The 26,487-nt window shown below is 33.1% G+C and overlaps 2 protein-coding genes across 15 annotated transcripts; both read left to right on the top strand.

Moving 5' to 3' along the window:
• The first annotated feature begins 4,069 nt into the window (after positions 1-4,069).
• On the top strand, positions 4,070-11,120 carry LOC141664087 (uncharacterized). 14 transcript variants are annotated; one of them, XM_074469970.1, is made up of 6 exons: positions 4,079-4,202; positions 4,273-4,309; positions 4,727-4,839; positions 6,258-8,722; positions 8,801-8,903; positions 8,990-9,747. In XM_074469970.1, exon 4 carries the CDS (start codon positions 6,862-6,864, stop codon positions 8,002-8,004), a length of 1,143 nt encoding a protein of 380 aa, XP_074326071.1. In that variant the 5' UTR covers positions 4,079-4,202; positions 4,273-4,309; positions 4,727-4,839; positions 6,258-6,861; the 3' UTR covers positions 8,005-8,722; positions 8,801-8,903; positions 8,990-9,747. The 14 variants fall into 14 exon arrangements, 9 of the variants coding, with proteins under 9 accessions (XP_074326069.1, XP_074326066.1, XP_074326067.1 ...); XM_074469971.1 differs by having other exon boundaries at positions 4,273-4,332; XM_074469969.1 differs by having other exon boundaries at positions 4,273-4,378.
• Positions 11,121-11,269: 149 nt separating this feature from the next.
• Positions 11,270-15,303, top strand: LOC141665337 (uncharacterized). The gene is made up of 5 exons (XM_074471316.1): positions 11,270-11,599; positions 13,432-13,564; positions 13,665-13,976; positions 14,904-15,023; positions 15,289-15,303. The coding sequence occupies exons 2-5, from the start codon at positions 13,478-13,480 to the stop codon at positions 15,301-15,303; spliced, it is 534 nt and encodes a 177-aa protein (XP_074327417.1). The 5' UTR covers positions 11,270-11,599; positions 13,432-13,477.
• The last annotated feature ends 11,184 nt before the right edge of the window (positions 15,304-26,487 follow it).

Genomic DNA, 26,487 nt, shown 5'->3' with positions numbered 1-26,487 from the left:
TCAATTCAAAGGTTAAGAAATCTCCATTTTTGCTTGAATTTGTTAGTGTTTTAGATTGCACAGAGAAGAAAGTTGCATATATATTTCTTTGTCCTTTCCTGACTTGTTTATCCTAAATAATGAAGTATATGAAGTACCATAAAAATATGACAGCATCACAGAGTTTGACAAAATAAGTTTTACCCAAATTTTAACATCTTCCAAGAGTTTCCAATCTTAGTTTCTAACTTCTACAGGTTATGTCATATTATCGATATTTCTAAATGCTAGATATCCAGTTCCATTCCATTGTTACTTGAGTAACAAAAGAAAATGAGCTGTACAAATTAGAAGTATATGATGTGAGTAAATTTAGAAAAATGATCTTGGCTAAGACTTGTGCAACAAGTGGTTAGTTATACACATTGTTTATATGATATGTTTTTGTTTTGATTTTTGAATATGTAATGTTTGTAAAGAAAAGAAGCGACTTGAACTAAAAATGTACTCCTTTTATTTTAACCACTGGTTCTTATTTGTTTAGATGATCTTAAATTAATTTTCCAAGATTAAATCCAACATATTACATATTTAGTTTGAATTTGTAGTTAGATTTTTGGTGTTCTCAAGCTGTAAGATTACCACACATTGTAGAGCTAAGATGGAACCGTAGTACTGGAAAAAATGTAAGAGCAACCTTCAAATTAACTTTGCAGATACTTAAGGTTAGGTTCAACAAGTGTGGATCTCAACTATGGAGATCATCTAAGAAAGTACGCACTAGTTGCAGTTCAACAGGGATTAGCGGCAGAACCAGATGTTAATAGGGATTAGCGCATTATGTTGACGTTGATAGAAATATATAATGTATTATACATTCCTATGATCATGTCAGAGCTGCCATTTGGACTTGCACTTTGGTTGAATGTCATCCGCCTTGACGCAGGAACATTGTTTACTATCATATATCTTTCACCATCGAGTATTTCAATATTTTTTCTCTTTTGAAGTTAGAATTTATGTACTTTGAAAGTTAGAACCAAAGCATGTATTCGATTTATTTTATGCTTGTTGATAAGACTTTAGAAACGGTTTAGTAAGTTTTAAATTCTATTCGATGCTTGTTGTATTGAATGTTGGATGCCTTGTTTGGAAGGAATAATGTGGAAGGAGAACAGTTATGTCAAAATTTTTATTTTTGAAGCGTTGCATTTGACTCTATACGGTGTTGCATAATACTAAACATGATGTTGTATATTAATAAAAATGGTGTTGCACATGACTAAAAACAGTGTTGTATTAGGCATTGTGGGACCCACTGTTGATGTGGCAAAGTGGTTCTTATTGCTGACGTGGGAAAGTGGATCCCACTGTTGATGTGGAAAAATGGAGCCCAATATTTACGTGGCAAAATGACGTGTCACTTGCCACGTAGGACACAGTGGTGATGTGGCTTCATTTTATGCAACACTAAGTGTTGTTGTCATTGTACACTTTTAGTGTTGCAAAAGACGCATTATGCAACACTTTCTGGCAACCCCTTCCTGGTGTTGACTATTACCTTATGTAACACCATTTAGGCCTTATGCAACTGTATAGTAGGAGTTGCCTATGTGCACTTATGGCGTAGTATTTTAAAAATATAGTTTTCTTATTATTTCTTGAATTATTATTATAATATCGATGTTACTTTTGAAAATTGTAACTAATAAAGTTGATATTTATTTTACTAATTTTTATAAACCATAAATTATACTTTTAGATATATTTTTTTATCTAAAAATGAAATTCGTGTAATTAATTGCAAAAAACTTATGACTTCATGTACAGAGTTTTACTTGAGAAACTATAGTACTCATAATATCCGTTCTTTTTTACCTACTTGTATTTATGAATTATTTTGTACCCACTATGTTTCTATTATTACCTTTCATTCATATAATGAAACATTTGAAAACAATATCAAAAAATTGTAAGTGCCAACAAAAAATAATAGCACCTTACATTTGAAAATAATATAAAGAAAATTGTAAGTGCCAATAAAAAATAATAACACCTTTAAGGTAAGGTGAATTGACTAAGTGGAATATACTTGAAGGTTTATTATTAATCATTTCACACTAGTTTAACTACATTGATAATGGGATACCATATGAGTAAGGTCATTTTGTCATATTTTTATAGCTGGTCAAACAAGATGGGTTGCTGACATTAATAACTTAGTATTGTTAAAATTAGATGGGGGAGATGGCACTAATAAATTTGTATTGTTAGTTTTTTTTATTACCCTAAATATAAAGCAAAATTTTGTAGTCTTGTGCCCCAATGAGCTTTAAAATAATTTTGCAGTTTTAATTCCCTCCTCCAAATCCCCTTGTAGTTTCTCACAGATAAATTATCATCTAAATAGCCTTGTTACCCAGTTAAAGCTGCTCCTCACATCCTCACAGAGACCACCAGAAATGGGCTCCGTGATTGACCAACAGAACGCAGCTGATAGTAGTTTACCAAAGACAGAGGAGATGCACGCACACCATATTGATGAATCCGAGTCAAGTAGAAGAAAAAATTAAAAAATTATACATGATACCAACTTAATTGATTATGATTTTTAAAATTAAACTAATTTGGACAAGAAAAAATATTGGAAAAGGAATTTATTTTGAAATCTTCACAGTTGGTAGATTGAACTATAGAAAAAGAATTCTCACAGAAAAATTATTGTTTATCTTCATCATCAACCATCTTGACAGTTACTCCTTAGGTGAATGGCTCCAGTAGAAGTTTTAAGAGTAACATAGATTATTGAAGAACTTGAATGCCTAGTCAGACTCAAGAATCTAATTAGAGAACAACTTCCCGGACAGTGTAATTTAATTCTGTATGTAATCACAAGAATGTATAAAAGTTGTACTTTGCAATTTGGTTAGTCTTATTTTCTTTTATTTTAGCTTGGAGATAGTCTTGTTATCAGACATTAATTTATGACAAGTAATCTTCTCACAAATTCGGAGGGGGATTGTTGTGCAAGACATGCCTGTACGTAACAAGACTAAGTCATCTTGACAAACATAAGGATAAATTGTATGATAATCTATTTGTATTCCGTAATTATATTTTTTGAGTCTATAAAAATGCAAAGTAAATTAGACTGGACGATTTTTCTATGAATAACTATCAAGCTAAGGAATAAACTGTAGAAGAAGATCAATCATTACCATGCATTATAGAAAAGTATAGAAGCTTGGAGTTGAACAATGTTATTCTAGGAAAAATGTTTCACTACGCCATAAGTGGACTACGCCATAAGTGGGCTACTGTAATGCAAGTGTTACAAGCAGCGTTATATTTGGTAAGAAAATTTTGATCTATTGTAACACCTCGTAGTTAGTGTTACAATAGTTATAAAACTAGTGTTGCTGAGAAATACCGGTGTTGCACAACATGTAACACTGGTGTTACATTAGATACTTTTTAATTTTTAAAAATATTACTTAAGGTGAAAAAATATTATAAATTAGTTTTTATATTATATTTTAATTTTTTAATGAATGAAGAATGTAATATATAATATTAGAAATTTATAAAAATAAATTATACAAAAATACTAAAGTTACTTTGATTGTTTTATAATTAATAAATGATAATTTACTAAATAAAATATAAAAGAAAAATATAAAAAATAGAAAATATAATGTTAAAACATATATAATAAATCATATATTAATACTTTTGCTCAAATCACATATACTTTATATTAGTACAAATATATTTTTGTAATTTAAATCTTTAGGAATTAAAATTTACTATTTTAATGAATTTAAAATAATAAAATGGTCTCTTTAAAATGTAATAAAAAATATCTTCTATATAAGTATATATATTTTATTTCAGTCTTTGAAGATTAAAATTAAAGTAGTGAACTGGATAATAGGAAAAATATAAACTTGATTTTTTGTAACGTATTAAATTTTAATTAATAAATTTTATTAAGATCAATTATTTTTTAAAAATAAAGTTAAATGACAATTATTATAAATATTAAGAGGAAAGGAGATTTAGACGTTTTGATATATGATAAATATTTCAAAGGCCGTGAAAATTCTCCCCAAATGAACATAAACATTAGATGTGCCCTGTGTACTCGTACCTCCTCAACCTTATCCACTCTCCCCTTGGGGGAGAATTCCTCAACCTTATCCAGTCTCACCTTGACGGATAAGGTTCCTCCGCCTTCTTTTGTAACTTTTCAACATTGAGATGTGTACTAATTACGGTTTTTTGATTGACTAGGTATTTGAACTGGATTCGAATTGTGGCTCTCGAAGTGGTTTGTTTCTTCTGTATTTTCACGTATTGTTTATATTCAAGCCTCTCTCTCCCCCTCTCTCCCCTAATAGTAAGAGTTATAAATTTATGAATAGAAATTGCTGATTTGATTAGATGATGTAGTTACCGTATACTCACATTTTTTTATTTATGTACATAGATTATTTTTATTTATATACACGGAAGATTTTGATTGTGCTGTAAGGGTCTGGATAGAGCAAAAATTTATAAATCAACTCAACCTCCCTTGATAGAGCAAAAGGAGATTCAGAGGAGAGTCATTAGTCATGCTAAAAATTTGTAGTATTTGGTATAGTTGTGCCCCAAAGAGTAGATTACATTCTACTCCTTGTTATTTAACGTAGTTGCTGATATGCATTTTTCTCTTTTATAATATCCTTGCTATCTGATTTTGAAGGGTGCGGTGTTGGTAAAAAAATTATCTGCGAAGGAGCCCTCTGCACTTGGCTTACATAGTTATTACAAGCAATATTATCTATGTTTGGCCGCAGCTGCTCTAACTATTAAATGGTACGTCAACAACTTAGAGATGGAAAATATAAATGCATAGACACACACACGCTTACACTATTTATGTATTTAAATCTATCTGGTCTCATATGCAGAAGTTTTATAAATAAATTCCCTAATTTTAACTTTGTTACTTTGTTGCTACTATTTTGCTTCGGTTTCTGTGAATGGTTTGTGGTGCAGTTTAAACAGCCTGTCATGTTGCTCTATGTAACATTAGCTTTAAAGTGAAAAACACCTATTTAGCCAAAAAAGGATAGCTTATCGGGAGGGGCTGGTATATTTTTTGAATACCAATCACTATATGTCACAAGTCTAGCTTTAGACAATGGTTGGACTTCATAAAAAACTCATGAGATCCCAACTCTTAATTGGAAAACTATTAGCAATTTGTTATACTTGTTCATATTCTGACATGGAATATTAATTGAATTCAACATATTTGAGTCTGTTGTCCATGGTGATGAATATTTAAGCAAACAGTTTAAGTTTAGATATTTGTGTAACATTCTCTTGTTATTTTTCCATGTTTCTCCAAGGAAAAAGGTTTCATTAGCTTACAACTTGTGTAAACTAAATTTTTATTTAATATTGAATGGTATAATGTTGTCTTTTTTTTCTACTGTTTGTTTAATATTGTAGAATTCTAATATGGCGCCTTCTCTGAAAGGAGTCATCATTATGAACCACTCACACTACAACAAAACTGGCCATTTACGACGGTTAACTTATGACGGAAAAAAATGTGCGCCTTACTTACGACGGAATTTTATTTCCGTCATAAATATTTACGACGACAACTCTAATCCGTCGTAAGTTTATTATTTTATTATTAAACTTACGGTCAATTTTGGAAATCAGTCAAACTTGACATATACTTTACGACGGAATTTATATTTCGTCGTAAGTTCAAAAATATCATTATTTTCCCATTATTAAATTTATTGACAGAAAAGGAAAATAAAAATTTGGTTATAATAATGACGTCGTTTAATATTAAATTACGACGGAAATAGTGTCGTCGTAAGTTTAATTTACGACGGAACTATTTCCGTCGTAAGTTTCTCACCTTCCACATTAAATGCCACCTGCTAGCTTTTCAAAAATAATATTTTTTTATTAAAACTTACGACGGAAATCCATTTCCGTCGTAAATATGCGCAAAATATCACTGCCCTTTTAGAAGTTCACTTTTTTCACTTATTTTTTTCTCACAAAAATATATCTTCATATCATTCAAAATACATGATGACATAACAACAACGAATTTTATAATCTTCAATGTAAGTATTAAATTTTAATCTTCTTTTATATTTTTTAAGCATTTAAATGTGTGATTTAAATTTTTATGTTTACATGTTTAACATATATATAGGTGTTTATATGTTATTTATTTAGCATTTTATTTTCATTTGTAGATGTCTTATGATACTAGTTGGATCACTAAACGAATTATTCCCAGTGGTTATGGTTTTACGGAAGAATTTACTAAAGGGGTTAAAGATTTCTTGGCATTTGCAATAAAAAATAGCAAGGAACCGAATGATCCAGAACTTTTGATTAGATGTTTGTGTAATACATGTAACAATCAACTCTTTCAACTCATTTCCGATGTCAAGTTTCACTTATATGCGGTCGGTTTTCTTGAGACTTACACCACGTGGCATTATCATGAAAAAGAAGGTGGCTCACGAAATGAAAAAATGAATGATCGTGAAGATATATTTGATGAATATGAGATATTGAGGGATGCCTTTAGAGGGAAAATTTTGGATATGTCAATAGTGTCCACGAGGAACCGAATGAGCAAGCATCTAAATTCTTATACAATATGATAATGTCGGAGAACCAATATATCCGGGCAACATCAAGTACACACAATTGAAGTTTGTCACTCGATTACTATATTGGAAGAATCATAATAAATGTAGTGATAACGTCTTTGATGAGTTACTCCTCTTACTTGGAGATGTGTTTCCGGAAGGGCATAAACTACCTTTTAATTATTATGGTGCCAAGAAGATGGTCAAGAAGTTGAACTTGGGATACGAAAAAATACATGCATGTGAGAATGATTGTATGTTGTTCTACGGTGTTGATAAAGATTTGGAAAACTGTAAGAACTGTGAGTTAAGCCGATACAAAGATGCAACTAATGGCGGGAGTGATACCATTCCGAGGAAGATCTTAAGATATTTTAAGATCACTCCTCATCTACAGCGTTTGTACATGTCTACCCATACAGTCCAATATATGAAGTATAGCAAGAACAGAATTGTGACTGAAGGGGTTCTTAGTCACCCTGCAGATGGAGAAGAATGGAAAGAATTTGACAAGAACTATCCAAATTTTGTAGCGGATATTCGTAATGTAAGGCTTGGTCTTGTAACTGATGGATTTCCCCCATACAGTAATGCTACTTCTACTGTATACTCAGTATGGCCTGTAGTACTACTTGTGTATAACCTTCCGCATACGATGTCCATGAAGGATCCATACATGTTCATGACACTACTAGTACCCGGGCCGAATGATCCTGGGAGGAATCTGAATGTCTATCTGAGGCCGTTGATTGATGAGCTTATTAGTTTATGGCAGGTTGGTGTGCAAACATATGATGCTTCTACGAAGAACAATTTCATGATGCGGGCAGCCTTGTTATGGACTATCAGTGACTTTCCCGGGTTGGGTATGGTTAGCAGATGGTCAACCCACGGAAAGATGGCTTGTCATGTGTGTATGGGTGAAGTTAAAGCTAAGCAACTACCACACAGCAAGAAGTCCAGCTTTTATGGGTTACATATGGGGTTTCTGGACAAACGCCGAAGAAGTCGACGAAAAGGTCAAATTGTCCATAACATGTGTGCGGGAATCACATTTCCACCACCAGGGAAACCACATAGCAAAGAAAGGGCAGATGGCTTTGGGGATTCACACAATTGGACACATATTACTAGCTTCTTTGATCTACCATATTGGGATTCATTGCGTCTACGTCATTGTATCGATGTTATGCACACGGAGAAAAATGTGTTTAACAACATATTTCTTACTATTTTATGTAGTGCCAAAACGAAGGATACCACAAGATCAAGAGAAGATTTGAAGGCAATGGGCATCATGCAAGAGTTATGGATGAATGGTACATCATCCGAGATCAGCTGAAATTGTTATGTAAATGGGTACATCGATTGAAACTCCCAGATGGTTGCTCATCAAACTTGAAGAGATGTTGTAAGTTAGCTCATTTGAAATTTCAAGGCATGAAGTCACATGATTGTCACGTATTTATGCAAAAGTTGTTGTCTTCTGCATTTCGTGAACTTCTTCCATATGACATACACAAAGTACTTTGTGATCTTTTACATTTTTTCAAGGACTTGTGCTCAACTACATTACTTGTATCAAACATTAGGCAGATGGAAAAAAACATAGCTGGGATCATTTGTACTTTGGAGACTAAATTCTTTCCAGCTTTGTTTGATCCAATGGAGCATCTTCCCATTCATTTACCCGAAGAGTGGAGACTCGGCGGCCCTGTCCCATCACAATGGATGTACAATATTGAAAGACTACAACGCAGAATGAAACAAAAAGTAGGGAACAAAGCATGAGTTGAAGGTTCCATTGCAGAGAAATATGTACATGAAGAGTTGACACATTTCTGTTCCATATACTTTGAGTCAGGAGTTGAGATAGTGCACAACTTGCTAGGTCGTAATGTGGTTGATGATCGCTCACGGGATCCACATAAACTCGAGGCATTTACATATCCAGTAGAGCTCCTCGGAGCATATACAGGTTACCATTTAGATGTGGATTCCCTACATGTTGCAGCACATTATGTTCTTACTAATATGCGTGAAGTGGCATTCTATATCATGTAAGTAATAAAATATTTTCATTCATAATTAAAACTTTAAAACATTCTTCACTAACATGGTATGATTACTTTTTTCAGTATGTTCGAAGAAGAGGTTCGTAGTCGTCATACATTGATATTGAGTGATACTGAGATGGATACAATGCTAAAGGCACATTTCGCAACATGGTTTCAAAATAAGGTATTTTGTCAAATGCACAAATTGTATAATTACAAAAATATATATATATATATATACTTGTTTTTTATGTGACTATTCCATTTCAGGTATAAAACAACTACGAAAAATTTCAATACCTATTGCAAGGCCCGACTTCGTTTATGCTTTCTTATAAAAGATGCAAGGTCAACAGATACTCATTCAACCTAGGAAAATCAAGCTCTGGGGTACTTGTGAAGGGTAGTTGTTATGGTGATAGTGGAAGCAATTACTACGGGACTTTGCAAGAGATTATCAAACTAACATATGGTGGCGGAAATCAAGTTATTTTATTCAGATGTCATTGGTATGATCATGTTAGGGGTGTAAAGAAACATAAAAATGGAGTGCTCTTAATTGATCTTAATTCAAAACTCAAAGGAAATGATGTTTACATTCTAGCAAGTCAAGCCACACAAGTGTACTATGCTCCTAGTGTCAAGAATCCTGATAGTAATATTCACACAATCATCATATGTAGACCTCAATTGTTGAGTGAAAGAATATGGGATGTTGATGTGGAACCCCTTCAAGAAGAATATGGTATGATCATTGCATTAGATTTTTCCTCAAGGTCATTTTTTGTTGACTTTTCGCACTATGAAATGGAAGAAAATCAAGAAGAAGAACCAGAGCAACCAAAACAAGTGGAAAGTGAAGAAGAGGAAGAAAATACAAGGGAAGGTGAAGAAGAAGAAGAAGAAGAAGAAGAAGATGGTTATGATAGTATTGACGTTGAAAGTGAAGATGAGTAAGAAATGTACTTTATTATTTTAGGCTAATTTATATTCTTGTATGAATCAAAACATGTAATGTGATATGTTTGTGGAAGGAAATGAGTTGATTTTATAATTCTAGCCATACTTTTATTTTAAATGAATTTTCGGTTCACTAACATTATTTTCAACTAACTTTTCTTGCTATTCAATCTTTTTAACCAATTTGATATTTTGGAAATCTTACAAATATATAATATGACGTGTTGGTGCAAAAAAATTGGATGATTTATCATTCTTGTCAAATTTCTTAATTTTAAATAAATTAAAATGAATTTGCCTTTTACTTGCATTTTTCCAACTTTTTTCATTATCCAATTTTTTTCACTAAATTGAAGATTTGAAAATCTTAACAATATGTAATGTGATATGTTTGTGCAAAAAAATTTGACAAGTTTATCAATCTAGGCATATTCCTAATTTAAAATGAATTAAAATGGATTTTCCGCTTACTAATACTATTTTTAACTAACTTCCCTTGCTATCCAAATATATTATTCTAAAAAAATTTAAAAGAGAAAATAACTAACCTATGTGTAAATAATGCTGATTAGAGCTAAGTGAAGTTATCTGTCACAAGTGGTAGGTCTCCCTTTATGACTCAGCAAAGACACGGGTTTGAATCTCGTTTCCTTTTTTTTATGTATATTAACATACGACGGATTCCGTCGTAAGTATTCGCGGTTAAAAATTGGGGAAAAATTGAATTGACCGGCCAGTACTCAATACGACGTCGTTGCAAGCAAAAACGATGTGGTTTTAACTAAAACCCTAAATATACCGCTTTCCCCTTTTTACTTTTTTGTAAAAGTATCTCTATCTCAAAGCTGCGGTGTGATAAATTCACAGCTAAAGGCGATCTTTATTTCTCTTCATATCACAAACTAATTACAAAGCATCATGATTCTAACAGTCGTCATACTCATTACAAGGTATAATCTTCGTTTTCTTTTACGATTTGGTTGTTAGTTTTCAACTATGGGTCATATGCATGTATATATATGCATCGTCATATTATCTATAGGTGTTTACACTGGGTTCTACTTGTTTCCTTTCAAAATCAACTTTTAATCCAACTATATGTTGATGGGTATGTATATATATCACTGTGTATCTATATTAATCATTGGGTATCGATATTAATCACTGGGTGTCTATTTATTCACTGGGTAAAATAATATTGCACTTATTTTAGCTAGATATGCATGTAGTTATGGAGAATTGATGTTTGCATTAATTACTTCTTATGGTTTGTTTTGTTTGTACTGCGGTTCAGTATTTTAGTGATGATGGCTAGGAGGACAACTACAGGTGGTAGGGTGCAGGTGGAAGGGGTGTAGGTGGAAGTGCTTCTAGTGGTGGTCGTGGAAGGAGTAGTCGGGGAAGTGGCAGTGGTGGTGATTGAGAAAGGGGGAATAATAGTGGTCAGGATGGGTATCGAGGTCATGGAACCGGTGGTGGGGGAAGTGTCAGTGGTGGTCAGGAAGGGGGGAATGATGGCACCGGTGGTCGGGGAAGTGGAAGTGGTGGTCGGGGAGGGGGGAATGATGGTAACTGTAGTCAGGAAGATAATAATGATAGTGATGAATGGGGGGGCAAAGATGACAATGATGTTTGGGGGCAGAGTAGTGGTGCCAGTGGTGGCGGCGGAGAGGGTAGCGGTACTGCTGCTAGGGAAGGCAGCAATGAAGGTGGAAAAAAATGTACAAAGAGAAGACGTCGACGTCGGCATAGAGATGAAGAAGAAAATTTTGAATGCCTTCTTTGGGACGATGAAGGGAGGCAAATTCTTCCGGTTGGGGTGGATTCTGATCCCCGCAGTCACAGGATATGTGGATACTCTCCAGGGGGATTTGGCACATACCCTGATGTCGCGAAGGTTGTTCGGATTGCGGGAAACTAGTAAGTTTTTGTCCATCATCTTCCTCTTACTCTTGACCACAAGAGATTAGCAGAAATTTATGTGTGTGCCTTATTATGATTTTTTCCAAGAGTACAATTATTCTTGCTCTAACTCACTCATAATGTAAGCTTAAGCATGCTGAAATAAATATGATAAACAGAATTCTCCATTGCACGAACAATATTTACCTGTGGGAATGAAGATGCTAAAACAAGACAAGCATCTGAATATATCCAACTCTTGATCTTTATCATAAATATTAGATATAGGTGCGGCACTGCCATCCAAGAAAGAATAAACTGTACAGGGAGACGAATTTCTTGTTATTGCCACTGATGCAGTGTAGGCAAGAAATAAGATTTATGTTGTGTAGCAATGTAGGCAAGAAATAAGAATAGACTTCCTATAAAATCATATTATGGTTCTTAAGAATAAAGTTAGAATAGAGTTTTGAAAGGTTGCTGAAATGATGCAGAATACATATCTAACTGAATGTTTTTTCTGCCTGCTATACTACAGTGTGTGAAATTGATATCTTGTGTTAGTGTTCCTGTACAATATAGATTATATACTAAAAAAGGGTAACTGTGTTGATGATATATGACATAGAAATTTATGTACTCCTTGATCAACGTATTAATTAGAAAATTTAGAGTTGGTCAATTTAGAATTATAAATTAGCATACTACTGATGTGCCTTTAGCTGTGGCCCTATGCATTGTAGGAAATGACCACTTCCACTTATTTCTCAGTTGGCATGTAAATAGGGTCGAAAAACGAGGAAAACGTCCATCCCCTTGGCCCTTACGTTACAGAAGCTCTAATATATCACCAAGACACTAAACTGTTAGTTTAGACATAAATTTCGTATTAGCTTCATATACCACTTAAAATTGCAGCATGAAATTCTGTTAGCTTTCCAGCTCTTGCATGTCAGCTAGATAAAATGCCATATTTTCAGAGGATGGCGGTTTTCTTAAAAATGGAGTCGATGCTCACTGCGAGGAAATGACCCCTTCTATTATGCTTTATGCTTGAAACTTGGCTGGTCTGCCTGATATTTTTTCCACATTTTAAATATCATGGAAGAGGTTGATTATTGAAGTGCACTTTTTAATTGATACACCTTACACAACTTATTTGAGTCAAGTTGATAGAAATGCATCAGTGGTGTGATGACAGAAAGTGAGGGTATAGTTAAACGACTACATTAAAATTACGAAACAATAAGGTTTTGATTATTGTACAGAGCATATTGGATAATAAACATAGGTGTGACAGACTTAATGTAGTTGTAGAATGAGCAGATTTTCTATCTGAAATTTATCATAATTTTAATTTGCTAGAAATATTTTTTTTGACATAATTATATCGTAGGATAAACAGTTCCAGTGTCCAATGTACATAAAACTTCATCTAGTTCATGATAATTTCTAATTAATAACCTAGGAACTCAAAACTCAAAACCTAGGAACTCATAACCTAGGAACTGAAACCATTAACTACTACCGTCAGGGGTTCTTAAACATAACTTATCTTCAAGAGACCATTAGACAGAGGAAAAACAGAACATGATAGTTGTAACATCCCAAAAAATAAAACCATGCATTTGGCTTTCCTCCCTTCACTCTCTAAAATAGGCAGTTAGGCGGCGTCTAGCCTCGTCTTTACGTCTTAACAAGTATGACCATATTCAAGAAAATTAATTAGCTTAGAAATATGCACTTCAAACTACATAGTGAAACAGTAATATCCTATTTCCTATAAGTAACACTTATCCACGCATAAAATTTGTTCAACTTTATCATTGACTAAATTGCTGCCATTTCAGGATAGATTGTCCAAAGGCGTTGCGAAATATTCTGGCGATTATTCGCATGTTTTGGCCAGATGGTTGTGTTGGCATTAAAGAAATTGATAGGAAATCTCCTGGGTTCTGGAACAAGTGTATAGATGAGTTCTTGGTATGTTGCACATCCTTGTTATATTCACATATATTAGATTGTGTTTATTTTATAATTGTTCCCCTTTATTTTATGCCTTCTACTATATCTTTTTTTGTAGCGCTACTACAAATGGGACCCGAGATTTTCCACTGCAGATGAGGCAAGAGCTTCCATACTTGTGCATATGTGGGACAACATGCGTCGTACACTTGCTGATGATAGGGAAAGGGCTGACGACAAGATCACGGAAACTAGAGGGACTTATGCAGATCATAGGCCCCCATATATGAAGCCTGGTGTTTGGTCCAGATTAGCCGAGTATTGGGTAAGCGAAGAATTTAAGAAAAAGTCTGATGCTAGTAAGAAGGCTCGAGTAGCTGTGAAAGTGCCTCACACTTCGGGAGCCCGTTCATTTGATCGTCGTCGTCGGGTATATCATTGCATCATAATTCTTGACTTGCATCTCATATTACTTAGATTATCCCTTTTTCTGTGAAAGCACCTCTCAGATTAAGATCAATCATCTCCTGCTACTTAGGTGTCTTCATTCTCATTAACAGTAAATCATCTCCTGCTACTTAGGTGTCTTCATTCTCATTAACAGGCCATCCCTAGTAATTCCTGAAATTACAATTATAATGGATTAGCTGGTTATTGCATAACTAAAATCAGTAGATTAAAATTTAAGGTTATGTTTGTGAAAATATCAACTCTTTTCCAAGCACAACTTCCAGCATGACACCATTTATTGTTTGACACTTCTATAAATATCAAGGCAGAGAGCAAATACTTAAAATACGTTTACTTACATATCTTTTGTACAGATGCTATATAAGCTACTTCTTAGATAGCGTTTAGTGATAAACTGCTGTGGTTTAGAAAACGTTATATTAGCATCTCCCTGCCATAGCACATAGAAAAAAGTGTTATACATGTGGTGTATTCTAAGTTTAAATTTGTAGTAGTGCCTTACTAAATATAATACACATATGTAAATGAGCAGCCTAGATTCCATGAAGTACAGTAGATAATTTATATTAATGTTTAGTTACTCTTTTCTTGTTTTTAAAGTTCACACATTTAGTTTACTTACATGTGTTTTTTATGATTTATGTATGTATATGCCAAGTCGATTGTGTTTATATGTTTTGATTGTTGCTATTTTTTTTAAAATATAAGGGAGGCAATGAGAATTGAACTTCATACCACTTCTCCCCAGCAAAGTGATATGAATGATTTCCTTTTAGTGCATACAAAATATAAATTAATTAGTTCAGGAGAAAATGACAAATATTTATCATTTATTTATCATGAAATTTAAAATTTTGATTTTACTTGTTATAAATTTCCTTAACAGGATTATATGGAGTCACACAATGGCAACCCGGATCATCTTGTTGTCTATAAGGACTGCCACACTTTGAAAGACAAGGAGAAAAAGGGCGATTGGATTACCGAGGTTGCCAAAAATATTATTGTAAGTTCTTTTTATAGAGCATCAATTTATAGTAGTGCCAGCTTCCGAAAAAATGAATAACAATTTATGGACTATTATATTGGTGTACCACCTGTTGGATATCTTGACAAGACTCTCTGATCTTCGTAAATTATTAAAATTATGATTTTGAATTTTGATTTTTAATTAATTATAAAATTCAGTATAAAATAGTCCAGGCCTCAAAAATCCCTAAAAATAGCTATATATCTAAAATTTTAAATTGTTAGAATTTTAAATTGTCCAGGACTCGTGGAAGTGATTAATTAAAATGGATGTGTATTTGCATAAAATAATACACCCCTAACCATTCAATTCGATTGTGAGTATTACTGATGTGTATAATTGTCGGCACAATTATTCTTTTTCTGATTCAGTGTCTAATTATTTTATTTATAGGACTGCTATATTAGCATATGCGAAAAGAAAGGAGTTGATCCTAAGGTGACCCAAATTCAGAGTTGGGTAGAGGCGGTTGGTGGAGTTCGTAAGAACGTGATTCTTGGACATCCACGGGTTCGAGCCTCTGATATTTACGGTATATTTCTTTTATAGACTTGAAATGTTTAAAATACGTGAGTTGTTATATATAGTTTGTTCCCGGTGATAACATATCGTCTTTATGTTATTATAGAGCATCGTGCACATCCGCCACGTCCTCTGAAAGGAGAAGGAAGTTCTGGAAGATCTGCCTTAACTCGCTTATAAGATGAAATGTTCATGCGTATCGTGGATGAGACCTTGGCCCAGGCTCGAGCCAATCCCGAAGAATATATGTTGACACCCGAGCAGATTCGTCTCTTAGCCCAGGGAGTGGTGGAAGGAGACTCCTCACTACCTCCAAACCATCCAATTACCAGAGAGACGCATCAAGCTATTGTTAAGGTTGTGGTGGAGGTCCTAAATAATATCTATAAGACCGACGGACCAGGAGCTGCCAAGGTATGATCATTATCATTTTTTATTTAGTTTTCTTAATTTTTTTATGGCTCGTCACTTGAAATCACTCCTGAATAATTGTTGGAAGCTAAATATTTACTGTCATTCTACTAACGTTATGCTTTCTGCATACGTAACCAAATTTGGTCTATTAATAATTATCTATACCAGCTAGCACGAAAGTTAATGAAAATATTAAAATCATTTGACATCACATGTACTATTATACATGTTAAAGTAGTAGTTTATAAACACATACATATAAACTGTAAATTGTGTAAAATTTGTTGCAATTTATTAGTTTAAAATTAATTATTTACAAGAAAGGGATCGAGGAGCTGGAAATATAAAGGCCGCCTAATTAACTAGAAACTTAAATAGGCTAGCTTAGCACCCACTAAAGATTAACTTTGATTTCCTATATCTTGATTATTAACATTTCCTCATACAATTTAAAACTGTAAAAAAACAGACACAAATAGGGTCCGGAAGCGCACTTGTAGGAAAATACCCAAAGATAAAACTACCAACTTTATAAAATTTTGGTGCATGCTAGCCCCCAACCAAACACTAATATATTTCTAATCATATATTTATATAAATCTCATGGACTGGGATATTGGGAGGAAGAAAACATGTTTCTCCTTGTCTTTGTCCGAACCCTATAATCTCTCTCTGTCTCGTTTTAAATAAAATATAGTAAATCCATTGACAATATTTTTAGTATATTTAAAGCAAGCATGCATCATCATTAAAACCAAGCACTTGACTTTTTAGAGAGAGCTGGTGAGAGTTTTTCTTCTAAAGAGGATAAACTTGAGGTTAGGAATTAGGAATCTTGGTTGGTAAATTTTAATTAACACAATTATATGTGGACCTCTACCGGTGATCAAACACATAACCTAATTCTGATCTTCCTATACAGATACGAGTTTTATCCATAATAAAATGATTATAAATTTTCTTGCATTACAACAGAGTTGGCATTCATACAAATAATATAACCTTATTACCTTCCAAATTATGTGACCCCTAAGTTTATGTAAGTGTATACAAGTGTAAAACAATTCATAGTAATTCCTAATTTTAATATTGTTTGAATTTACTAAAATGTGAATCATATTTAATATAATTTGGGATGCTGCTCGTAATTCTTAATCTGAGTGCTGTTTGATGTTTAGTCGCGACTCCAAACACATGATTGAAATTAATAAATAGATGCAAGCTCAGTTTAATCACTGAATTCATGTTCAGGTACATTAAAATTAGCATCAATAATTCAGTAAAATAGGGTATAAGTGTTTTATTATACTTAGATTGAACTCTACCAAATCTAGGTGTCACAATGTCTATACTCTTAAGTAATAGCCAGGGTTAGCGGGTGACGGGCCCTTGTCCGAGGGACAAACCTCAACTCCAACAGATCCGCCTATCTGGTGAAAACAAAGGTAAGTGTTTTCACTTGATTCAGCATGGATGGCAATGAAGTTATGATTCCTTTGATTATTTTTTTAATTTTATATTTCTAATTCATAATTAAATTTAGCAGCACCACTTGAATCTTGTAGGAATTTATTATTTATATGATCATGTTTAGTCTTAACAATTTACTGTAATTTATAAATAATTTTCTGCAGTTTGTCTCTTATTAGATACGACGGTTAACTTATTAAAGTGTGTATTGTAGGGGAAGGCCCCAGCTAACGAAGATGATTCCGATGATGGTGAGAGCAATGACGAGAGTACCGAGTCTGATGAAGATCGTGAAATGATCCATTCTTTTTATGATCATGTCCCTCGTGGTGGTCCAGTCATTAGGGGTTAATTTTAGCTTTATGTATTTGAATTTTTGTAAGATACCCAAGTTGTGGTTGTCAACTGAATTTGATTTATAAACTGAATTTTAGTTTGCTTTCTACTTTTGATTGTGAATTAGTACGGATTTACGATATCACTAATGTAAATTATGTATTGTGACTTGATTGCGAGGTTTAGAGTTTGTTTTAAATTTGCGATTGCACAAGATTTTGGCAGGTTTAGAATTTAAATTGGAAGCCGAAAATGGCTGGATACTGAAAAATTAGTATTTGGTTATTCTGAAAAAATAAACTTACGACGGTTTTTCTTCAAACATTCCGTCGTAATTTTTCAGTTAAAACAAACTTACGACGGTTGTTCTTCATATATTTCGTCGTAAGGTATCCATATTTTCATATTTAAAAATATTTTTTTGAATTATCATTTCCTAGCTTGTGGGCCCCACCTTCTAAAATACGACATTTTTCCTGTCGTAAAATACCATACGACGAATTATTCCGTCATAAATTTATGATTTATCTTACTAAAAGTGGGTCCCGTAAAGTAACATCCGACGTTTTTTTCCGTCGTATGTACATAAAAGTGGGTCCCGTAAAGTAACATCCGACGTTTTTTTCCGTCGTATGTACATAACTTACGATATTTTTTTCCGTCGTATTATGGTATCTTACAACGATAAATTCCGTTGTAAGTAGATTTATTATTTTATTGAGTGTGTGGGTCCCGACTTCCTAACTTGCGACGCAATTTTATCTTGTGACGAAAAAATGAACTTACTACTCGACCAAAAACGACGATTTTTTTCCGTCGTAAATGGCTGAATTACAACGATTTCAGTTCAAAAAAACCGTCGTAAATGGCCAGATTTCTTGTAGTGTCACCCCGAATGCAATATTGGTATTCGAAGGAGGTTCTGGATAATTTTGATTAATAAAATCTATCATTCTAGCTCTTCATATACATCTTATTGGCTTGTTCCTTTAGCGAGATCAACACGGGAATCTAGTTTGAAGAATGATACTCTTATATATATTAGTATGGTTTGGTTTGGAGATAAAGACCGTTATGTATAGAAATTGTGATATTTTGTTGCTAATGAGATTTACACTAAACATGTATTTCAAATTTTTTAAAATTAACTATTACATATGCATTTTCTAGTGAAATTTATATTATATACAGTGTTGTATTACTAATGCTATTGTTGTTCAATTACAAAAAGAATGGTGTTACAATAGATAATACAGATTGTTACAATAGGCTATGTGGGCCCCACACGCGGGGCCAGTTTTGCAATCTTGATTGAACCTAATGTATTACTCATTTTGTGTTACATTTGGGCCAGTTAGTGTTACAGTAGAAGCCTATTGTAATATTTTATTCTCTGTTACAATAGATCAGTAAAGTGTTACAATAGGGTATCTATTGTAATGCACGTATACGTAACGCCCCCTGGTGTTACAATAGACCTATTGTAACGCTTTTGGGGCCTATTGTAACACCATTTACGCATTACAATAGCCCACTTATGGCGTAGTATTTTAAGTTAGATATCGACAAGTCATAGATCAAGGAATATCAAGAAGTATATCGAGAAGTCTAAAATGACTTGTAGAGAAGTCCCAAGAGATATCGATAAGTTAAATCCTCATATAGTGAACTGGAGATATCGACAAGTCAAAAAGCTTGTGTAGAGAACTAGAGATATCGACATGTCAAAAAGCTTATATAGGGAACTGGAGATATCGACAAGTCCTTCTACATCTAGATGAACTTGACTAAGGAGGGTCACAGACACTACTAGAAATAGTTGATACAACATCGGTGCTTAGACATCGACATGTAATGTACCCGATGTTAAAAGACTGTGTAACATCGGTATAGAAATAAGTGATGTTGAATATAAATGCTGACATCGGTTGCACATAGTAGCCGTTGTCTATGTTCAAAAAATAAAAAGGCCAAATATATTCTTTAAACTTTGACAACGACTTATTTTGTTAACCGTTGTCTATGACTATTTTTAAAAAAATAAAATTTCACTTGTCTTTTTTTCCCCGATTTCAGTACTTTTCCCCCTTTAGTTTTAACAAAATTTTCACTTTATTCTAATCCCCCCTTTTACAAAATATACCTCGCCGGCTTCCCTCGTCTCTCGCGCAACCCTCGTCTCTCTTACCGTCACTTTCTCGTCTCTCTCACCTCTCATCACTCTTTCATCACTCATCTCTCCCCTCTTTTTCTCTTACCCTGAAACTCCCACTCATTTATCATCTCTTTCTATCTTTTCGCCTGAACCCTAATTTTAGCACCAATTCAAATTCAAGCTTTGGAGCTTCAAATTGAGCTTCAAACTAGTAAGATTATAAACTAATAGAAGCATTGGAGCATCCGGAGGTTCACAGATTTGAGGGTTTGGAACTTTGAGGTTTTGGAACTTTGAGGTTTTTGAACATCCGGAGGTTCACAGTCTGGAGCTTTGGAACTTTGAGGTATATTCTTCTATCTCCCTCTTTTGTGCATGTATATAAGAAATGTTTTTTGGGCGTTATATGTTCGGGTTTTTGGGGGTGTTTTGGGAATTTTCGGTCAGTTTATATACTTGGACAAGACGATTTTTGTACTGTTTACAAGGGAAATATTGATGAGAATATTAAAGTTGGTTTGAAATCTCTTGTTAAGGTTCTTAATAAGAAAGGGCTTCAGGGTCATCGTGATTGGCTTGTGAGTCTTCAGATTCATATTACTTGTTGTTAGTCTGATTATTATCTACTGTGATGTAATTGACTATTTGTTTGTTTTATATACTGTGAATTTTCTGGGTGAGCTAAGGCATCTGAATCTTGTCAAGTTGTTTGGTTATTGTTGCGAGGATGATCATAGATTACTAGTTGTTTACAGGTTTTGTTCATCTTGTGTATATATTGTATATTGGAACTTAATTAGTAAATGTGGAGTCTACTTATCAATATAGTGAAATCCAGTTGCTTGACTTTTGGACCCTGGCACGTTATCAGGTTAAGGTGAACTTTTTGCTTGTATGCTTGTTGAAATATATAGGAGTTTCTGGTAGTACATTATTCCAGAACATATCTATATTCATTAAAACAAGTGAACATCAATCGAAATAAAAGAGACAGTAAGCTTTTTCAATTTATTTTCTATTATTTTGGATATAAATATAGGAAATTTATATGTGTTGTATTTTCTATTTAAATACTAGGCACACAGCTTCCACTGCAGCTGGGAACCATGGGATATACGTGGTAGTAGCTGGACACCACTTTGGCAATGCTAGTGGGATGGCTCCTGGCTCACAGTAAGCTATCTATACTCGTTTTATTTTCTTTTTTCTGTCTCTTCACGTAACATGTCAGAGTTTAAGCATTCATTCCCTGTATTTTGTGCTACTCAAGTCATCATACTTATTATAATTACTCTAAATATTTTCCCCCATATTCTAGCATTGCTGTTTATAAGGCACTATATAAGAAATTTCTAGGGTTTGCTGTCGATGTTGTTGCCTTTATAGACCAGGTACCGTTACATAGCATACTTTGTAAAATGTTTATTTTGCAAATTCATGTTTGATGGTTGATGACAAATTTCTATTACATCAGCCGATCACCATATCACAACGTAAAGATTGTCATGATCTTGAGCACAAGGCCTTACTATATATAGCATAGTAAATTTCTATAAAACAGAGAAATGAATTCTACCTCGCTTCTTGATTCACCCTCTTTCCCAAGTCTAATTCAAAAATCCCACCCAAATTTTTAATTTTTTTTAAACACCCGAAATATAATCAACTTTATTTTAATTTTCAATCCAATTTTTTTTCTTAAATTTGATTATGATTTTTTTTTTGTATTTTGAATATTTGTCTTTGAGGAACTAGTCACGGGTATGCCTAATTTCCGGCCAATATCCGTCCAAAGCTTCAGGCTCCTTTAAATTTTTGGCTAAGCTCGTTGATTCCCAAAAAAATTCCAAACCTTCTCCAAATCTGTAAACTAGTTATATCACAAAAATTGGGTCTAAACATCGATAAATAGACGATGTTATCAAAACCTAAATAAAATCTGGCGAAAAAAATTTCGGCTATCATAGACTTGTTAATCAAAAATTTACAAAAACCATGTGAAATACAACATCATAAAGTACAAAATCTTCAGATCTATACATACATAGAAATTAAATCAAAAAATAGTTATTCTAATAATATTTTTGTCGAGTTGGATTTTTTCTGCTGAACTAATATTTACTATAAATCCATCGAACATCGGCACATATGCATACAAGGAAACATCAAAATAATGTAAATTTGAATATGTCAAACATTATTGCATACAGATGTGTATATTTGTTAAGATGTGAGAGGGAGAGGGAGAGAGCGGGGGGGAGCGGGGGGAGAGGGAGAGGAAAAAGAAAAAGGGAGGGGGCTTCTTGTTGCCTGATTCGAGCAAATTTTTTCGGGAGGACATGGATGGCTGTGCAAAAGACCGAGATGAAGTAGTGTATCAACTGAGATGAAAAGAAGGCTGAAGAGACAAGCGGCTGGTGGGAAAGATTATGACTTGGTTTTTTAATTTATAATTAGATTTAGGGTTTAGTGACTTTTTTGTGGGCTACACTTTTGGTGTGCTGGGTCATTCTTTTGGCCCATAAAATTTAATCATTCTTTTTTATATTATTAATACTCAAGTTAGTTTTTTACTACACATGAACATTGCTGGCTATTTTTTTGCCATTTACAGTCAAGTTTCAGTTTGACTAGTATAACTAACTAGTGTTTATTCCTGAATTGGTGTTTAGATTTTCTTAAAATATTTTTTAAAGAGATATATATGTACGGCACGTGAGTTTAAAGAGAGAGACGAGTTACAAGATTTGCAGAATTATTGTCGGTAGGCAGGCGTGTGTGGGACTCAGCCCGGCTGTCACTGGGCGGGGAGAGCCGAGGCGAGTTAGGCTTTGTTTATTTTTAATTTTTATCTAATTCCATCCGTACCTAAGGCATGCAATATTGAAAACTCATGTTTCAATTTTAGTATAATTAATTTTATATTTATGTGTAGTGTGTTGACTGAGCAAGGAATATCAAATGATTAAGAATTGGTGGATTGACCAAATATATATATTAGAAATTCTATTATTATTTATAAAACTTTTTTTATGAATAATTTTCTTTCCGTTCGCCATTTCATGAGCTAAAATATTTAGTTTGCTTTGGAAGAAATTACTAGTAAAAAAGTTTTGGATGTTAAAATTTAGTAGAACCAATTTGTATTCTTTTCAATCTAATGATCTTATTAATTTATCTTTTGTCTTTTATTCATATCGTAAACTAAAAATTAACTTCAATTGAAATTGATGTTTAAATTATGCTACTAAATAAAAGAAAAAAATTCATTACAATATATGAGGTCAATAGTAACCAGAAAAGACATCATATAATTTTTTATTCTTATATTTTTCACTACACATAAATGGCCTATCGCAATGGTTTAATCGTGCTTGTTACAATATTAGGTTACCTTATCTATGTTCATCTTAGCCTACCGCAACGTAGTATTTTTTATGTTACCATAGCCATTGTAACATGTTACTATAGCTTCAACATGTTACATACGGTAACATGTGGAAACTTGTGTTACAATAGGTTGTTAAATGATAAAAAATATATATTTTACAAAAAATTAAATATATATAATTATTTAACTTTAAAATTAATTAATTTTGATAATATAATGAAACAATAATATTAATATTAGCTAAGATTGATAAAATGATTTATTTTGTTAAATTTTGTTAATTGTACTAATTAGTAACTCATAATTTTTTTTAATAAAAAATTTGAACACTATTTAAACATAAAAAGTTATTAAAAAATAAAAAATAAAAAATAAAAAATAAAAATGAAATTAGCGACAGTATTTTAAACTCTCATTGGACCCTAAGGAGGCGGGTTCAAAATTTTTAGAGAGCAAGCTCAAAATTTTGGAAAAGCACGTAAAATTAGGGTATTTGCGGTTTCACTGCAAAAGGATTCAACCAGGTCTTCTTGTTGCTCAACACAATTGGTTTGGGGCTTCACTGATATGGGGTCTTCTTGTTTTATAATTGGTTCTTCTTATGCAACTGGGTTTCTCAATTAGGGTATATTCCAAATTGGGTCTGGCAATTAGGGTTGTTTTGTGTTTTTTCTTTTTATATGTTTATTTGTTTATAGATGCTTGCGGAGATTGGTGGTCTTAAATGCTAAGTGGTGCTGAGAGATTCTAGTAGGGTTTCACCTCTCTCCTGTTTCAATGGAAGTGACCATCAATTTGTTTTAAGCTCTCTTTTCTCTCTTTAATTGCTGCTTCCATGTCGTTTACTTACTCTTTCATCGGGATTGCCTTCTCCTTGGTCAAAATATTTTAACGGTAAAATATTGTTCGAAGTATATTTGTGTAATTAAATATCATCAATCTAATATTTTGTGTGCATATACAGCTATCCTCATAATTCTATTTATTCAATCATATGAAGCCTTGTCGTATTGATGTAATTTTTCTTGTTCCTTGATTTAAGATATGATACCTGACTGGAAAGCCTTTTACTTGACAAAAGTGAAACAACCATTGTAGAACTGTCTCTTACTTGCAATTAGTATAACTACTAACCAGGTACTAAAGAAGGATTTATTTTCTAGAGATGTTTTTTGTAGTGACTCTGTGACTGGTTTATAATTAATGTCTTGCAAATTTAGGGAGAGTAAACATTTTTTCTTGCAAATTTTGGGGAAAATAAACAATTTTTGGCTTATTGTGCATCTGGGTATCACCATAACTTAATTAATATTTTTCATTTTCTCTTCCAGCCTTACATTGTCGTGGTATAGTTCTTAACATTTTCTGATGGTTTCTCATTCTACTGTGTATATAATTGTTTCCCTCTTGTGATGTAATTTATGTCTGGTTTAATTTTATATGAAGGGATGACTGTTTGTCTAAAGACTTGAAACGTCTTGGGATCTTTAATGCGGGGGATTCAAGCATTCAAAAGTCTTTTGGAAGGTATGGGACTAGTAGAATCCTTTTAATTATCGGACATGTGTAAAGTTATGAAGTCACATATTTCTTGTTTGAATTGGGTGGACACATGTTGTTTCATTCTTTTGTTCTAGGCTCATCCCAATTATTTCCCCTGTAAACTCCTTAGTTTAAAATATATTGTAAAATAATTTTAACGAATTTAGAGGAATGTTAGATAATAGCATATCTAAAGAGTAATGGTAATGTAGTCTGACCATGACTTGTTTTAGTTTCCTTGCCCTTCAGTTACAACCAAAGAAGGACATGTTTTAGATACTTTGCATGAATCCAAACCACTATTTGGTTTTATGATATGAAAAGCATGAAAAACGATAAGATTTTAAATTAGGTGGTTAAATCGGTGCCAAAAATGACTCCTTATGTTTGTATTCATGTCCGCTAGGCTCTATTGCAATAAAAATTTAAGTTGCATGGGTCAGTAAAATTGAAGTAAACATATATATATATATATATATATATATTTACCGTAATTATCAAGATACATGGTACTCTTAATTATTAAGATATGCAGATGGTTCGACTGGTGCAATGTACAAAAATGAGCAAGAGAACAGTAGGGAATGAACAAGGCTTATCTCCGAGGACTGACAATGACCCTGAATTCTTGACGAGCAACAGGAAGATTTGTTTCTTCCTCTTATGCGTAAGATGAATGTGAAAAGTTGTGTATGGTTTTTGATTGCCATTCTTATTTTCTTTTACAGAAGATGGCTTATTGCTCATACATTTATTTGCATGTCCTTGATTGTAATATGGCCTCTAGAGCACAGAACATATGCGATATTTGTTTATACTAATAATTCTCTCTGCCCCGACCCTTTTGTTTAGATCCTAGGTTTTTAAATGTCTCGTCTAAGTCTGCACTTTCAGTTAAGAAACAATTTGTTTATCTAAATCTGTAATAATTAGTAAGATTGATGTTGCTAGGTGCTTTTGTGGTTGTTTGCTGTTGTGTGTGACATTGATCATATATTTATGTCAATGTCGTTGAATAAATAAAACAATTTAATGAATACAAATGGAATGGTGGTGCTAATTCCTCTTCAAACTGTTTGTATGGGAAGGTCAGGAAAGCTTGATCACGTAATTGAAAGAGATGATGAAATAAGGAGATGCATACAGATTCTTTCAAGGAGGACAAAGAATAATCATGTGCTTAAATACTATAATTGGAGCTAAATACCATGGAGAGTTTGAAGATAGATTGAAGGATGTGCTTAAGGAAGTAACTGAATCAGATTGACAAACGATCCTTTTCATTGATGAGATCCATACAGTTGTTGGGGCAGGTACTTGGTACTTTGTAATTTTTTTTTCAATTAAATGAATTACAGTTTTGACAAGTATTGAGTTCACTCCTAAGTTTCTTTTAATTGACTTTCACTATGTGCTGTTGCTGATGCCATGATCATTGATGTTATTTTAGAATATAAACTTTTTATTAAAAGAAAAGTTCACCATAACTCCTCTTCGGGTGCCACAAATAGGGAAATGGATGTCGGGAATCTATTGAAGCCCATGCTTGGACGTGGAGAATTGCGATGTATAGGGGCAACTACCTTGTATGAATATCAAAAATACATTGA

The sequence above is a fragment of the Apium graveolens genome, chromosome 6 (assembly GCF_009905375.1).
Source record: "Apium graveolens cultivar Ventura chromosome 6, ASM990537v1, whole genome shotgun sequence".
Classification (NCBI taxonomy): domain Eukaryota; kingdom Viridiplantae; phylum Streptophyta; class Magnoliopsida; order Apiales; family Apiaceae; genus Apium; species Apium graveolens.
The sequence above is the reverse complement of the archived record's forward strand: the minus strand, read 5'-3'. Positions and strand labels throughout refer to the sequence as shown.

Bases quoted from the DNA above. Each gene is read 5' to 3' on its own strand.
- LOC141664087 (XM_074469968.1), top strand. From the start codon at position 6,862: ATGGTCAAGAAGTTGAACTTGGGATACGAAAAAATACATGCATGTGAG.
- LOC141665337 (XM_074471316.1), top strand. From the start codon at position 13,478: ATGTTTTGGCCAGATGGTTGTGTTGGCATTAAAGAAATTGATAGGAAA. The intron at 13,565-13,664 runs GTATGTTGCACA...CTTTTTTTGTAG, and splicing joins AGTGTATAGATGAGTTCTTG to CGCTACTACAAATGGGACCC. The intron at 13,977-14,903 runs GTATATCATTGC...TTTCCTTAACAG, and splicing joins CATTTGATCGTCGTCGTCGG to GATTATATGGAGTCACACAA.